Source organism: Lissotriton vulgaris, chromosome 7, assembly GCF_964263255.1.
Source record: "Lissotriton vulgaris chromosome 7, aLisVul1.2, whole genome shotgun sequence".
Lineage (NCBI taxonomy): Eukaryota > Metazoa > Chordata > Amphibia > Caudata > Salamandridae > Lissotriton > Lissotriton vulgaris.
In genome coordinates, this window is record NC_141695.1 from 789374480 (window position 1) to 789391241 (window position 16762).

The 16762-nt window shown below is 45.7% G+C and overlaps 1 protein-coding gene across 2 annotated transcripts in view; it reads right to left on the reverse strand.

Annotated features, from left to right (window-relative positions):
• Nucleotides 1-16762, reverse strand: part of ENDOV (endonuclease V) — a 238911-nt gene that overhangs the window by 92173 nt on the left and 129976 nt on the right. For both annotated transcript variants that reach the window (XM_086931043.1, XM_086931044.1), the window contains exon 6: nucleotides 3214-3282. In XM_086931043.1, coding sequence (XP_086787169.1) covers nucleotides 3214-3282 — 69 coding nt within the window. The remainder of the gene's footprint in view (nucleotides 1-3213; nucleotides 3283-16762) is intronic.

Below are 16762 nucleotides of genomic sequence, written 5' to 3' on the forward strand. Positions count from 1 at the left end.
GGTGGTCAAAATAATTGTCCTCACAAATGCCCCACAGCCTGGCCTTGCTCCTAATGAACTACTCCTACCTTTTAACAAGGCCCTAAATTACACATTATTTGGTACCTGGGCTAAATCATGCTTTAGCCTTCGAGTTAACTGACAAGCCGTAACCCGCTTGCTGGCTAAGGACCAGCTTCTGGCGATACCGATTTTTTAACTCAGTAGCCTATACCTTAAAGCTTGGTGGCTCAGGCTTCCACCAGCAAAGTGAATCCAGATGCCTGCCCAACTACTCCCCCACAGGGAGTTGAAAAGAGTGTATACCTTTGGCAACCTCATATTTACTTCGGCTAGCCTTGCCCTTAAGTCGTTTAATGCCAGCATTCTCCTTGGACATTATACCTATGCACTCTGTGAAATGGTGGATGAGACACTACCTGCAGTCCTAGAAAAACCGTGACCTCTACAGGTCTAGACTAATCCAGAATGGCCAGGATGCAGCTACGTTTGTCATCTGGTTGGGACTAGAATATCACTGACTGGCTGGGTAGGGCCATTGTAAGTAGAGTGGTGTTCTGGCGCAACACTTGGATGAGGTTTACAGGCTTCTCCAGTGGAGTCTAAGTGTCCTTAATGGACAGGCCGTTCAACAGATTGTTTGACGAGAAGGTGGATTCGGCCCTGCAGTGATTTAAGAAAACTTAAGCAATGCCTACTCTCTGGAGTTTCAGCTCCAATTCGACAATCCGCACAGCAATGTACCCCTTTTTTGATCTATGGCAGAGGCTTAGCATATGGCATGTCAGCTACCACCGCCCACACAGCAGGCTTCCCAGCCATTCTGTGGTTGAAGCCGTGGATCTGGCAGACAAAGGCCTGCCCATTGGGGCAGTGTTCCGCCCAAGACTCTGCCCTCCCCATCAAATTAAGCAAAACCCATTAGTGCCCCCTCAGTGGCACACTGCCACCCAGATGGTGTCTGGATCAGCCACTTTCTGCAGGGGTGGCAGGACATTACATCTGACAGATGAGTTCCACAGACTATCCAGCTGGCAATGTCCTGCCATTTCGGTCCTGCCCCCCCACACCTACCTTTTCCAAACCATCTGGAAAACCTATGCCAAGGAGTGTGAGGTATTTTGGCAAAAAGGAGGTATTGTGCGGATCTCAGCATCGAAAGTGGGGACAAAGTTGCTACTCCTGTCAGTGACGTAGCAAGTTCAGGTGGTACCCGGTGTGGAAAATTTCTTGTCACCCCTGGATTGACAAAATGGCAAAAATATGTGTTTATAACACATATTTTTGCCATTTTGTCAAGCCGGGGGTGACAAGAGTCATCACTGAAGGGGCTGACAAAATGGCAAAAATATGTGTTTAAAACACATATTTTTGCCATTTTGTCACCCCCTCAGTGATGACACCCGGGGCGGCCCGCACCCACCGCACCCCCCTTCCTTTGCCCCCGACTCCTGTTACTTTCTTGTTTTGGAGAAGAAGAGATGCCTCCATCCTATTCTAGATCTTTGACCCCTCAATACGGTTCTCTACAAAAACATGTTCAAGATGCTCACATTGGCCCAGGTTCTACCTGCTCTGGATCCCAGAGACTGGATGGTAGAGTTGGACATACAGGGCACATATTTCCACATCCCCGTCCCTGTGATTCAAATTCGGTCACAAGCACTGTCAGAGTTTGCCGTCCTCCATTTAGGCCTCACCAGTGCCTCTCAGGTGTCACAAACGGGATGGATGGCAGTGGTCAGTGCCCATCTGAGAAGGTCGGGAGTTCCAGTCTTCCCCTACCTCAAAGAATTGTTGCTGAGGGAGTGTTTGGCACAATCATTCGCAAACCACTCGATATGATGGCCAACCTCTTGACATCTCTGGGTTCTCATTGAATTTGCTGAATTCACAACTTAGCCTTTCGTAGAAGCTTCTATTCATCAGAGCTATACTGGGTACGGTGTGCTTTCGGGCTTTTCCTCTGGGGCGAGTCCAGGACTTTCAGAGTATGAGCCCTAGGTTTCAGCCCCTTTTATTGGTCTCAGTTAGGGTGGCTCTGAGGGTGTTTGGCCTGTTTGCCTCTTGCATTCTGCTTGCAGACATGCTAGGTGGCACCTGCAAGCTTTACAGTAGTACCAGAACACCCAGTGGTCCTAGTAGTAGGGCAGCTGGTCAAACTCCACTGAGGTGTTGGAGGAGGCTGCAGAACGTGCAATTGGACCAGCTGCAGATTCCTTTCCATGCCCCACTCAGAGTTGATGGTGGTGGGCAGATGCATCAATGCTGGGTTGTGAAGGTCACCTGGGAGAGGATGAGATCAGAGGACTCTGGTCTCCGCAGGCAACCAGATTGCACATCAACCTCCTGGAGTTGCAGGCAATTCATTTAGCGCTAAAAGCTTTCCTGTCCACCATCAAAGGATGACTGTTGCACGCCTATAGGCAAGCTACAGGGCTTCTCTTATAAATTCGTTTTCCTCTGGTTCCCGGACAATTTACTGTGAACTTTAGAATACATTTTAGAATAATTGGAGCATTGACATACTCCTGTAACAAGTCTTTTAAGATTTCCACAGGAAAAAGTTCTGGAAGTTATCTGGAAAGTCGGATTGCCTCCACTCGTGTTCTAATTGGTAGTTTAGAAGCCTGCATCTGGAAATATGTGCTGTGAACTATTTGTTACAATGTTTTGACTTAGTCAACCGATGTTTCAAGGTTATGCGGACAATGGCTGGAAACAATTTGTCCTAAAGCGTCTGCAAATTAAGTGAATGTCCGATAGGATTGCAACAGCAGAAACGGGGCTGCTAGGTGACAAAATCAACGCCAAAGTTCCAAGGGCGGAGGCGTAGCTGGTTGTGGTCTCTGGTGGTGAAGCGTGCATGTTCAAGGTGTGTGTTAACGATCCTACCTGGAGACACCGTTGGCGCAGGTCTGAAAATGATTCACATTATAAAGGCTCAAACTCAAATAACGCGAAGAGGCAAACATCAAAGTGCACAATGTGCATGACGAGAGCCAGGAGGCTAGCAGGGAGTCGTGCCTTTTACTCCCAACAATATACCGAGTAATGGTGTTTGAGGCATACTTCTCCTTGAGTCGGGTCTTTGGAAGGGCGTGGACTGGCAGCACCGGGAGATATGTACAAAAGAGGTCAATTATTCATAAGATACTTTCAAGTCAAGGAAGCCATGAGTTATCACTGGATGACAGTGGGGAATATTCTTACCATTCCTAAAACATTCCCCGAGCTACCGGTCAGGCAGAAACGGTCTCCCCCTCGCTGCAGCTCTCGGATCTGAAAGACAGAAGGCAAGTTCAAAGACACAGTAATAGACAAGTAACTTCTAAGCTAGGTGCTTGCTAAGAAGACATTATGGGATAGGCAACTCCAATTGTACATCAGCTTAAGATCGAGATTGCAGAGTAACACCCCATGTTCTCCTTAAGCACCAAGGAAACAGGCTCCAATCACTAAGCAACAGATGCCCAAGAGAAAGGTTAGAAGCAATGGCATAAGAGAAAACAACAACAGCTGCCATCTCTTCTTTTCCAGATGTAACGAGGCATAACACAAACCACCATCAGTAGGAGCTGAAGAACAAAATGGGCTTTCTAGTAAAATTCAAACAGCGAGAATGGACCAACAGTTGGCCAAGGAAACACATAAATCAGGGCTAAAAGGGGGTAAACACTCAACAACCTGCAGCAATATGTCAATTCCTAGACCCTAGGGTACTAGAGCACAGACTAAGACCTGAAAATTCAATATTCAAGTTGAGATGCAAGGAGTGAAAAAAACCACCAACATTTCCTCAACCCTCGTACCCAAGATCAAGTTCACAATTGAGCAGATTACAGTCCTCGCCTCTCAAAAGACACATTGGGGCTTTGAAACCAGGCCCCTCTTCGCTTGTATGAATTATGTGTGGACCACTATAAGCGTCAGGCAACAAACTATAGCTGACTGGGATTTGACAGAAGACCACAAGAACCCAACCCTATTGCACCCACAATGCCAAGACAACCAAAACGTATGCCACCTTCATTCAGGTCAAGTTGGAAAGCTGCCAAAGTCTCTTTATACCTCTATGTGGTTCCAATATGGGATAACCTTCTTCCTCCAAAGGACATGATCTACACCAACTGAGGTCAAGTAAAAGATAAATTACACCACTCCATCTAAGCATGAAAACCCTACAAAGGGATCATCAAGAATTGCAGACAGAAGTCTGCATGTAACGCACCAAAAGGCCAAGTAATTGTCGAATGATGCGCTAGCTAACATAACTTGAAAGGCTAAATGAACCTTACTAGAAATTAAGCTTGTGACCCACATTCTGAATTAAGGGTAATGCAGAAAGTGCTCAAACCAGTGAGCTATCTTACTAGCCACAAACATATTATTAAGTAGTTTAATTTTAGTTTAACTGTATTGCTTACTTTTAAATTTGTTGTAATGAAATGGACTGAGATAGCCGGTGGAGGAGGAGGCTTGGCGAAGAGGCGACAGGAGACTTGTATGTCAATAATCAATATGTGAAAGGGGGGCACTTAATCAATAAGAAACAGGGCTATCAAATTAAAGCATAAATTACATTCGGCTGCGACCAGCCTGGTGGGAGAGAACGGGAAATAAGAAAGACATTGTCATTAATTAGAGACGAAATTAGAAAGGGTGGGTGGGGGGAGCCACAGGACTGTATTTGCTCTGCACGAACGCACGTAGGCCCCGATCTGTACTTCAGAAGCTGCTGCAATAATGATAACAATTATCTGGCTTGCACCTGGCGTTTAGACCCGAAATTATATTTACGTGATAGGTTATATTTAGAGCCAGTTCGCTTGTACAGTACACACTACAAAAGGTCTCACCTCTTGGCACCAGGAAAGGATATGGGGTGTATATCCTGGTGTGGGCATTTAAGCCAGGTAAAACTAAGCAAGGGAAAGGTAGACGGACACTGGAGGCGCGCTGTAATGCCCAGCCCTGCCAAGTACCACACATCAGGAGTGATACTAACACATTTTTGTGTAGTTGTCCGCATCACCACAAAAAAATGCAAGGTCACGCGTTTGTAGGGCCTCCTTGACACCCCCGCCAGTGCAGAGGAAAAGACAAGCGGGACCGAAATGGCCATCCTGGCCAAACACTGCTGATGAGCAGGCAGCGCGGACCGCATGCGACTCTGGCAGAATGTCTTGCAGTAATGTCAAGTGTGCAAAGTCTATTGTGAATGGCAGGTCATGAGTGTGGCCCCGACCACTGGCGGCTGATTGCTGCGCTAGCTGCAGCAAAGATCGTTCATGATTAGTATAGCTGCTGGGGCCGGCGTTCACGTGACCTGGTGTATCATGTGATTCCAGCAACCGGAGTAGCCAGAACTCTTGGAGCGCACAGAGGGCGACCAACTGGTATGTGTTTTAGTTTGCTGGGCGCGTCACGCCGCAGTCCTGTTCACTACAGGTGCCTCCTGTATCTCTCAGTCTCTGGACGGTGAGGCAGGCCCCTCAGTCACGACAGAGGCAGGAGCAGATGATTGTTACAAGAGGTTCGGTTGGGTAACTGAGGTGACGAGCACGCCGCCGCTCACACCACCTCGGCCTCTCCGAGGTCGCCCGGCCCGCTGGCCTTGGCAGCTGCTGACACACCCTTGTGGACCTGCTGCCACCATGAAGCAGAGAGAGAGCTGCTGCTTACCATTAAACTGACTTGGGCCTGACCAGGGCCGGACTGGGAATAGAAACCGGCCCTGGCACACTGTCAGCCAGCCCCCCCTGGGTTGAGGGGGAATGCAGCAAAGCAGTGTGCGGCAGCTGCTGACACACCCTTGTGGACCTGCTGCCACCATGAAGCAGAGAGAGAGCTGCTGCTTACCATTAAACTGACTTGGGCCTGACCAGGGCCGGACTGGGAATAGAAACCGGCCCTGGCACACTGTCAGCCAGCCCCCCCTGGGTTGAGGGGGAATGCAGCAAAGCAGTGTGCGAGGGCCAGTTGCTGGTGCTTTCCAGCAGTTTTAACACCTGGGGGTAATTGCTGATATTTATGTTTTCCTAGTCTTGATTGCTTGATTTTGCTTCTGAAAAAGTGTCAGTCATGGTGGTTGAAACGTCACTCAATTACACAAAATTTATGAAACCGTCACACTTAGCAATCAGCAGCTATGAATGCTTTCCACAGGAGATGAAGGAGAGTGCGTCCTGCGTTTGCTTAATGCAGGGCACAAGTCATAAAAATACAGAATGGGGGGACTAACCAACCAAGTCAGGAAGTATGCAAGGGACATAATGACGCATGACATCACACCACATGACATCGCAAATGGCATCACAGGAAGTAGCATCATTACCAATGACCTCACAGGAAGTGATATCACTAGAAGGGACAAAAGATCTTAGGATCTCACACATGTTTAGCAAGTCTATCATGAGTACATTTGAGCGCATTACACAATTTAACAAATTAGATTTTGCGTCAGGGTTGTACCAAAAAAGCGACCCTACCCCAATGCAAACTTAGACATTTATTATTTCCTAAATTTGCCAATAAGAAATTGACAACAAGGAGAAGTCTGGCAATACATATATTCTGCTTAACTGGTTGCAAATTCTGCATTTTAAAGTATATTATGGGGTGAAATCTCCTGCTCATAGATCTTTGTTTGCCCAATAAATCTCAAGGAACAACAATAATGGCAAGATAACTTTGGAGGTTGAAGCATGTGCTGGAGAGATTTGTGTTTTGTCTAGTGCCAGTTTTGAATCAAAGTAACAGAGCGTTAATGTGGCTTATGCTAAGCACACCATGTAACATGCAAGTACCAGATTTTTATGTTATGTCGATAGGTAAGTGGATTACTGCTTTTAACACAGAGATCCTTTTTTAACTTGCCATTCATAAATTGTGATCCTTCTAATATAGCACAGTGAGCTATGAAGGACATGCAACTCCTACACTTTGTAACCCTCCGCCTTCTGTAGCACATCCTGTACATTGATTTGCACACTTATACAATTTATAGTCAATGTATAATGTGTGCGTGTGACGCAAAGCGCTCGGACACCCTGCACTGGGATGAGTAGAGCTTTGAAAGAAATAAAACAAAATAGTAGTATTTAAATTGTGATGCAAACCGCTCTGACACCCTGCACTGGGATGAGAAGAGCTTTGAAAGAAATAAAATAAAATAACAGTATTTAAATTGTTCTTTGTGCGAGTACTGGGATAGACCAACACATCTGACATTCTTACAGCGCATGCATATCTTTATATACAGTGAATGAACAAAGTAAAAACAATGTCTCTCAAGTCCTAGTGTAGTTCCGTAGTTTGAGGGTCTGAGGTTCGGTAGTTCCGAACCCGTTCAATAAAGGTCGTCGGAAACAGACGATTTTGGTGTCAGCGGACCGCAAATCATGAATGCGGTATGTACGAGTGTTTTCGCATTAATCGATCAATGAGAACACTATGTGTTCAGGGATTTCGTTTGAACCCTCGGGTTCCATTTTGTGAACGGCAGCCATTTTGTGTGGTTGCCCTCACATAGGCCGATGACTGCGGCCGAACGAGTCCTTGGGACACGTACACCTTAGCTGACTTCTGAATGACCTGGCCGAACTGACTCCCTTGCCCGAGGCGGACCTCGCTGAGCCAGTTCCTTGTTAAGCAGCTGGTCAGATAAAGATCAAAGAGCAGGACATGCCGAAGTTTACAGTACACTGCACCCACCTTTCTATCTTGCTTCCAATCTGCTTCTGCTCCTTCCTTTACGACATAAGCACTGATTTGGGTTGAGGTTTTATGATGGGTTTGTCCGGCCTGATCGAACAGGAAAGTTGGAATTTGCTTGGTAATTTCTGGTGGGCTGGACAACGGAAAATGGGATTGTCGTCATGCGCTACTTTTGAAATGTCACAACGTGATTGGTTAGTTTGTATGTAATTGATGCCACCTTTGGAATGTGATTTTTGGCATAAAAGACCATGCTCCGCTCATTGAAATTGTGCAGTCTCTAGCGAACCACCTGTGTTGTGCTTCGTAGATCTATGTTCCTGGTTGCATCCAATAAACTTTGGTCTTTGACGTCATCAAGAAGTGTCCCGTGTCTCTGTTTGCCAAGGCAGGGGAACTCGAAGACATCGGGCGTTTTCCCTGGCGCCGCTGGGTTCTAAAACCCGGTTCTTCACTAGTGAAGCAAAAAGCGTGTGCCTTTGTTTCCCCTCCATTGTATTTGAATTTAGGGATGAGGCTCCAGATAGCTCCTAGCCAGGATATTTGAACAAAAGGAGGCCTGATGGCCCCTAACCTCGCCTTTGTTTTGAGCCCAGCTAGAATTTGAAATACCAACCCCCCCTGCATGTTGCTGCTCCAAGAAAAAGCAGACAATGTGCAAGCGCTGCTGAATGTGTCCTGGTGTCTGAAAATGACATCGGAACGAGCTCAGCATAATTCAGTGGGGCCCAACTTCTTGGCAGGATGAACAGTGTCCACATCGTAAAAATAATGGGTGGACGCTGTCTACCTCTGTGTACTTCCGACTTGTGCCCTGGCTTAATGAGGTCACCTCCCTGCACCATACTCTCTGATCTCAATATCATAGTTGTATTGTCCACCTTCGTTTTACGCCTGGGTCTTGACAGCACGACTGCCAAACAAAACTGCAGCTAAAACATACAGAGTGGGCTTTGGGTCTGTCCCTTTCAACCATTGGCTTTTTTCGTCCAAGCTCTTACAACCAGTGGCTTGAGACTTTGTCAATCACAGGTCGTCTCAGTCCAAGAAAGTATCCATCTCTCATTTAACACCTTGGCTGCTGGGGATATTTTTCTCCTGTGCTGCAGTCCCAGATTTATCATTGTTCATGACGAGCTCAGCTCGTCATCAGCACAGCTCCACTGTGCCTCATGACGAGCTGAGCTCGTCATGAGCATGGAAGGGGTTAATGCTAGTTAGGTGGAACCTTCTGCTTCCACCACAGTGCTTGCACTGAACTGCATGGGGACTTTTTTTTTACAACTATAGTCCTCTAACTCTCAGTCAAGCGTCTTCCTCTGTGCATGCATTAGTTAGAACATAAAACCAAGATCAAGAGGCTTAGCCAGTGCCTATTGTTTTTTTGCAAGTGGGAGCAAATTGAAGTGGCCTACGACATAAACCACTGCACGTTTTTCACTTAGACCAGAAATGCTTTATACTAGGGCAAAAATACTTATATGAACATACGGAAATGATATCACATGTATAAGATCCTTGAAACAACACACATGCTAGTAACAACCACACTGGACCTTGAGAAAGCATTTGACCCTGTTGACAGAATATATTTGAGCTTCTCTACTTGTATGGCACTGGCAATTCATTGATGAGATGGTTAAATTAGTGTAGGATACTGAGCTAGGAGCAAGAGTGCACACAGAGAGTATAATATCAGCATGACATGCAACACGCAGGGGCAGCAGGCAAGGATGCCCACTGCCACCAATAATAAGTGCACTAGTGAAGGACCTTTAAGCATCTAAAATGGGTTCAGCGAGGAAAGTGCTGGGAATCATTGTACAAAATAATACTTAGACAATTTCCATTTACACACATGACACTTTGCTTTATGTAAGCGATTTAATCCCGAGACTGCCCCCCGTGACGCATGAATTAAAGGAATTCGAGAAAGTTTCAGGAATGAAAGGTAACTGGACTAAGTCCAGCATATTCACAGCAATCAAGAACACAGAGGAAGAAGATATAGGGGCACATGCATCAAAGCATTTTGCGATCGCAAACGGTGCGATTCACAAAAATCGTCCGTTTGTGTTTGCAAAATTAGCTTTTGCGATGCATCAAGGGTGAAGGCCCTCGCAATTTGAGAATTCGCAAATATTTGCGAGTTCTCAAATTGCGATTGCATTTAAGGAATCGCATTTTGAGATTCCTTAAATGCAATGCATGAACGTTTTAAAATTAGCGATTTCGCAATTTGGGGGAACAAATTACCATGAAGTTGAACTTCATAGTAATTTGCGAAAACTTTGAAAAATGCAATTTTGTGCATTTTTCAAAGTTTCATTTTACGCACACACCTGCCCTTTGGGCAGGTGTGTGCGCAACATATGTGCATGGATCAATTTCTGGGGTGTAACAGGGTGTCCTTTTGACACCCTGGCACCCTTGAAATTGCATTCTCAATTTGCGATACTCTAATTGAGAATCGCAAATTGAGAATGTCTTCCCATTCATTCCTATGGGCCTCTAGGCCAATAGGAATGAATGGGGAGGGATTCCTTAATTGCGACTCGCAATTTTCGAGTCGCAATTAAGGAATTTTTAGAAATCGCTATTTTTCAGCGATTTCTTCATGCATAGGCTTTTGCGATTTCTTCATTGCGATTCCTTAAAAAGCACAATTAAGAAATCGCAAAAGCCAACAATGATGCATGTGCCTAATAGTGCGAAATTTGGGTGCAAAATTAAATGGGCGAGCCATACATTCCTATGTCTGGGAATACAAGATTACCATAACCCAGCAGGTAGTACCGAAGACAACACAGGTAAGGTTATTAGGTCATTAAGAAGGAAAGTACATTTCTGGATATCACTTCCTCTGCCGCATATGGGTCGAACAATGGTAGCAAAGATGGCGGTGTTTCCCCGACTCTTATATTTCTTTCCTAATCTACCTATGAGACTACCTTGCAAATTGTTTGAAGAAATAGATAGCATACTACAATTTTTAACTTGGAATAATGACACCGAGAATCCTTGACCAAATTAAGACTGCCAACTTCAAAGGGAGGCCTGGCAGTCCCCAGCTTTGAATATTACAGTGTATCAGGACAAATGCAATGAGCAGTCTAGAGGCTAAATGACAGGCCAACACAGGAAGTTGAATGTCTACGACAGTCTATTGGGAAAAAGATCAATACATATATGTCTTGAACCTAGATAACATTGAGAACAGCTGATCTGATAGCCCAATATTGGTGTTTTGGATGGCAACCAAAACCTACCCCGGTAGTTGTATACATTCCTACTTTGCTAATCATGGGCAGACACTCTGATGTGAGCGTTATGGCTCAAGGTGGAATACATAGATCACAAAATATATTTTTTACAAAATAACAGCCACAATGTACTTGATTTAAACATTCCTCTCACCTTCGTTCAAAGATCGTTATAAACTTTAAGTGTGGCTGTCTTGCTCAATGCAGCACTGGTCATGCCTGTTAGAAATATGGCAAAATGGGACATTATAGTAAAGTATATAAACATGGAGGTGGATTCGGTATTAGATGTGTAGTATCTGGCCAGGCTCAAAACACTAACGCACAAACTGCTGCAAATAATGAGTGATCTGGTTCTAACAGTTGACACGATCCCCACACAGGAAGCCATTTCACACTTAAAGCATGAAAACGTCATAATTCATGTTATGGTTGATGGTCGAGACGTTGATTTATTGGTTGAGTCTGGTGCGAGGAATATCATCATTTCTGTAAAAGATTATGGAAAAAACGGTCATCACAAAGTACTACTACCACTTGATGTATCCACAATTGGTTTTGATGACAGCAAATTGGGCCTGTGGAGGTACTTCTAGGGGTTGCATTGTTTTTAAAGACGAGGCCATTAGTGACCACATTTATGTGGTTAAAAAGGGTATCACTGTGCTTAGGCGGTGGCATCAAGAGTGCTTTAAGACAGTTCAGAGGACTGGAACTACAGTAATTTTTCCTTAGTCGAGAAAGATGTCAACAGCTGGTTAAATAAGTACAAAGTGGTGTTTCAGGACACATTGGGCAGGATTTATGATTATGTCCACACGACGAAAAGTAAAACATATCACGTGCTAGTAAAATACATATTGCACAATGTCCCTTACAGACTTTGTGATTACTTACAGAAGCAAATTGAGTATATGCTGACCCAAGGGCTTACTGAGTTGGTCAGTCATGTTACAGCTTTCCCTGATTGTAATGGAATGAAATAAACATGGCGAGTTCCATTTATGCATAAATGGTCGGTGCCTAAATGAAGCCCTGTTGGTTAAGAACTGGCCCCTCCCAAGAACTGATTACCTCATAACTGCAGATAAGCAAGCCAAATGGAATACCAAACAAGATTTAAGGGCTGTGTACCACCAGACAGTGTTTGATCTAGGTTTGCACCACCTCACGGAGTTTGCCACAACAGGTGGTATGTTTGAGTACGTCCTCTGGCTCAACCTCTTTTGCATCGGCCTTCCAATGTGTGGCATAAGAAATGTTTAAAGACATGAAATAAGTTGTCTTCATGATGCTGAAGAAGTTACTTACCTTTAGTAATGCTCTTTCTGGTAGATACTCTAACTGCACATTCCTCACCTTGAGAACATCCCCAGGTGTTAGACTGAAATCAGAAATTCAAAACGCTCCAAGGACTGGTAGGTGGCGCCATGCATCTCCTCAACTACTACGCTCTACTCAGAAAGTGATGAGCCGAACTGCATATAAGTTCCACCAATGTTCGCAGATGTCAGCTTTTTCCATAAGCTTGTGTGCACGCTCTGACACAGAGCCCATCAGAGAACTGAAAGAACTAGTGTGTAGATTTATAAATGGGGGACCATTTTAGACGAGAAGGAGACCATTACATAAAACAAGGAGGTGAGAGGGCCATAAGGAGTCTGTGGTTCAATATAGTATCCATCAGGAAGAGAATTACAGAAGGTTATTTACTTGTTCTTCTGATAGATACTTCTAACCGCAGAGTCCTCCCCTTGTGACTATATACCAAGGCAGGAACTCCCAAGTTGATGGGACTTAGGAATAGCTCAGACTAAAAAGTCCTACTGGACCGAAGGGGTAAAAGGCCCATCCCAGTGTACCTGACTGCCAAGGAAATAGTGCTTTGTGAATGTTTACATTGATAACCACACAGCTGCATGACCGAAATCCAACAGCCACTCTGCAGGTTAACACAGTGGTAGTAACCTTAGCTTCGGTGCAAAGAGCTCTCAGACCTTCTGGAGGCTGCTTCTTAGCTCTTAGCCAATGCGTAGTAGATCTTAATAAAGAGGTCTATCCATCGTGAGATGAGCCGTTTCTGCACTTTATGGAGCAAAGAAAGTTAGAAGAGTGAAGGCTTGTCAGATGTGAAAACAGCAGTACCACCCTTAGCAACAAAGCAGCCTCAGCCTTGAACATCACTTTGTCAGGAAAAGAACAGGTGGTATAAGGAGGTGTGATCAATATCTAAATTTCACTCACACAAAATACACATGAGGAAAGTGAGAACCAAATGTAAGCAGGGCTGAACATGCCGTTACAGGTGTTTCCCAAGGAGGCTGGAAGGGTGGGGGCAAGTTTTGTAGCGGTGGGGGTCAGTTTTGTTGCTGGGGGCCAGTTTTGCAGCGGTGCTGCAATATCAGCCCCCAAAAACAAAAGCAGCAAGCAAGCTTTTCCAGACTCCCAGAGCCAGGCAATGCTTCCCCAGGGGCTGGTCAGAGAAAATTGCCAGGGTTACTTTGGGTTTCCAGTTCTGCTCTGAATTTAAGTTCCACTATGACCTCACAAAGGGCTCTGAGGGAAACATTGGTTGCAAATCTTTAAGGAAACGCATCACAACAGGCAATTTGAACAAGGACGGCTGGTCCAGAAAATGTAGAAAGGTTGAGAGGGCCAACACGCAACCTTTAACAGTGGACACAACTTGCTGGGCCACAGACAAAACAATCAACACTTCCTACAACAGTTTGGCCAGCAACAGGTCTGTCTGCCAGGAGCGGCACCAACTCACAAGCTTATCTCAGTGCCCAACATACACTGGTTTTATGAAAGGGTACCTGGTTGCCAGGATGACATCAAAAACTTTGGTAGGGAGGTCAAAGGAGATTAACTGTCATGGAGATGCAGGTTGCGTAAATCACAGTGTAGGGCCTTGCATTTCTGCTGTGACTGAAGATCATACTATAGTGGTAGCCTGATCAAAGTACAGATGCTTGGGCCTAGATGTTCCGGTACCATACTCTCCTGGTGCAATCTGGAGCCACTAAGATGACTTGGGCCACAAAGTTCCTGAACTTCTTTAGAACTCGGGGCAGGAAAGATAGCAGCAGGAAGACATACAGGAGTCCCATGCTCCATTCCATGTGGAATGCGTCTCTGAGGGAAAGCCTTCTGGGGAACTCCAGTGTGCAAAAGTTTTGACAATGTGTTTTCTCTGCGATTGTAAAACGATTGACCTAGTGCTCTAGTTTTTGGAAGATGCCCTGCACCTCCTCAAGGTGTAACTGCCATTCAAGATCAACTTGGTGCCTTGGGCAGAGATTGTCTACCGGGCACTTAAGGGTCCTGTAAGGTGGTGTACAAGTAGGGAAATTCCCTGATACATCAGCCAGTTTCAGAGGTGCAGAGCCTCCTAGCACAGGACCCAGAACGCCACCTCTCCCTGCTTGTTGCAGTAACATTGAGGCTGTGGTGTTGTTGGTGAGAATGTGCACAAGCCTCCCTTTTATGGTGGGCAGTAAGGCCTTCAATGCCAGTGAAAACTGATGAGGAGGCAGGTCTCTGACAGAGACCAGAGTCCTCTCATCTCACCTTTTCCAAATGGCCTCCCCAACCCAGTAGTTACACATTCATCACCATTGTCAATTCTGGGTGGACACCTGGATGGAATCGGACAGGTACCCATGTTGCTGGGCCACTTAGTTTTCTAATTCCACTGCAGTACGCACTTGGGCCTTCTGGCATGGTCAGAAAGCAGGATGCTAAGGCTAGAAGAAAAAGAAGCCTCAGAGCCATCCTCACTGTGACCCAGGGTACGCGCCAAAATATCAGAATCATAGCCTGAATGTTCTGGTTTCATCGTTACGGAGGAAAGGCTCAAAAGCGCACAGAGTCCACGATAGCTCAGATGAAAGGAAGGAGTGAGGTATGACTTCGGTAGGTTAATTGAGAACCCCAACAGACAAGAGGTTTGCAGTCTTACCTAGATAATCGGTTACTGTTGCGACCCCACCTTCAACATCCAGTCATCGAGGTAGGGGAAAACTGCTGCCTCTGAAGATGGGCAGCAACCACCACCATCACCTTTGTGAACATCCAAGGAACACTCGTGAGCCCAAAAGGGAGCACAGCAAACTGTAAGTGCTAGTGGCCTACCTTGAACCGCAGGTAGTCCTTGAAGGTCATCAGGACAGGGATGTGAAAATAGCCATCCTGCAGGACCCATGTCACCATCCAGTCTCTAGAATCCAGGGCAGATAGAACCTAGGGCAGATAGAACCTGGGCCAGTGGGAGCTTCTTGAATCTGTCCTTGCGTAGGAAGGCATTTGAGGGCAGAGATCCAAAAAAGGATGAAGGCCTCCATCTTCTTCAGCACAGGGAAGTAGCTATAATGTTAGGATGGAAAAGTTCTCTGCATGGCCTAGATGTGTATCCCTTCCCTGAGTGCCCAGCTGTATTGTTGTCTGTATCCCTATTGCTGATTTTTTTTTGTATTTGTATTTGTAGAGCGCTACATTCATCCCAAGGGACATCAAGGCGCTAAGTCAAAGCAAGTGCAAATTGATGTAGGAATGTGATATTCTATTTGACAGGTTGATAGATGGGGAATAGGTAAGTTTTTACTTTTTCCTGAACATTAGTTAGTTTTCCGTCATACGAAGTCCCAATGGAAGTTTACTTCATAGAACTGCTGCTAATTTTGAAAAGGATCGGTCACCCATCCTGACTTTAGACGTACGCTTAACTGACACCAGTGCCTGATGGTGGGATCTCAGGTTGCGAGAAGGTGCATAAAAGTCTAATTTTCCCTGTAAAATTTGTGGGCCAGTTTTATATAGCGTTCTATGCGTAGCACAAAAACTTAAAATTGGTTCTTTGGCGTGCTGGTAACCAGTGTAACTCCTTCATACAGAAGGAGGCTGAACTGTATTTACTCTTGTTGCATATCAGTTTAGCAGAGGCATTTTGGACCACTTGGAGTCTGGTGAAGAGATAGTCCGCCATTCCAACATACAGTGCATTTCCGTAGTCCAGCCTACTCACAAGAAGTGCCTGTGTCACCCTTTTCCTACAGCTTAGAGGAATCCAGGGAAAGTGAAGTCAAGTCAAGTCAGGTCAAGTCAAAAAACGTATATAGCGCACTACATACCCAGAGGGTCTCAAGGCGCTTGAGGAAGGGGGGGGAGATTTATTTATCGAATATCCAGGTTTTAAGCTGTTTTCTGAAGGTTAGGTGGTTTTGAGTAAGGCGGAGGTGGATGGGAAGGGAATTCCAGGTTTTGGCCGCTAAGTAGGAGAAGGATCTTCCCCCCATGGTGGCTTTGTGGATGCGCGGAACAGCGGCGAGGGCTTGGTTGGACGAACGTAGCTGGCGGGTGGGGGTGTAAAAGGAAAGGCGCGTGTTGAGGCAATCGGGACCAAGTTCGTAGAGGGCTTTGTGTGCGTGGGTGAGGAGACGGAACGTTATCCTCTTGTTGACGGGGAGCCAGTGAAGGTCTTTCAGGTGATCGGAAATGTGGTCTGAGCGGGGGATGTCTAGTATGAGTCTGGCTGAAGCGTTTTGGATGCGTTGGGAGTTTTTTCTGAAGTTTTGCGGTGGTACCGGCGTACAGGGTGTTTCCGTAGTCCAGCCGGCTTGTGACCAGTGCGTGGGTGACCGTTTTTCTTGTTTCGGTGGGGATCCAGCTAAATGTTTTTTTGAGCATGCGTAGGATATTGAAGCATGATGATGAGACGGCGTTGACTTGTCTGGTCATCGAGAGTGAGGAGTCCAGGATGATGCCCAGGTTCCGTTCGT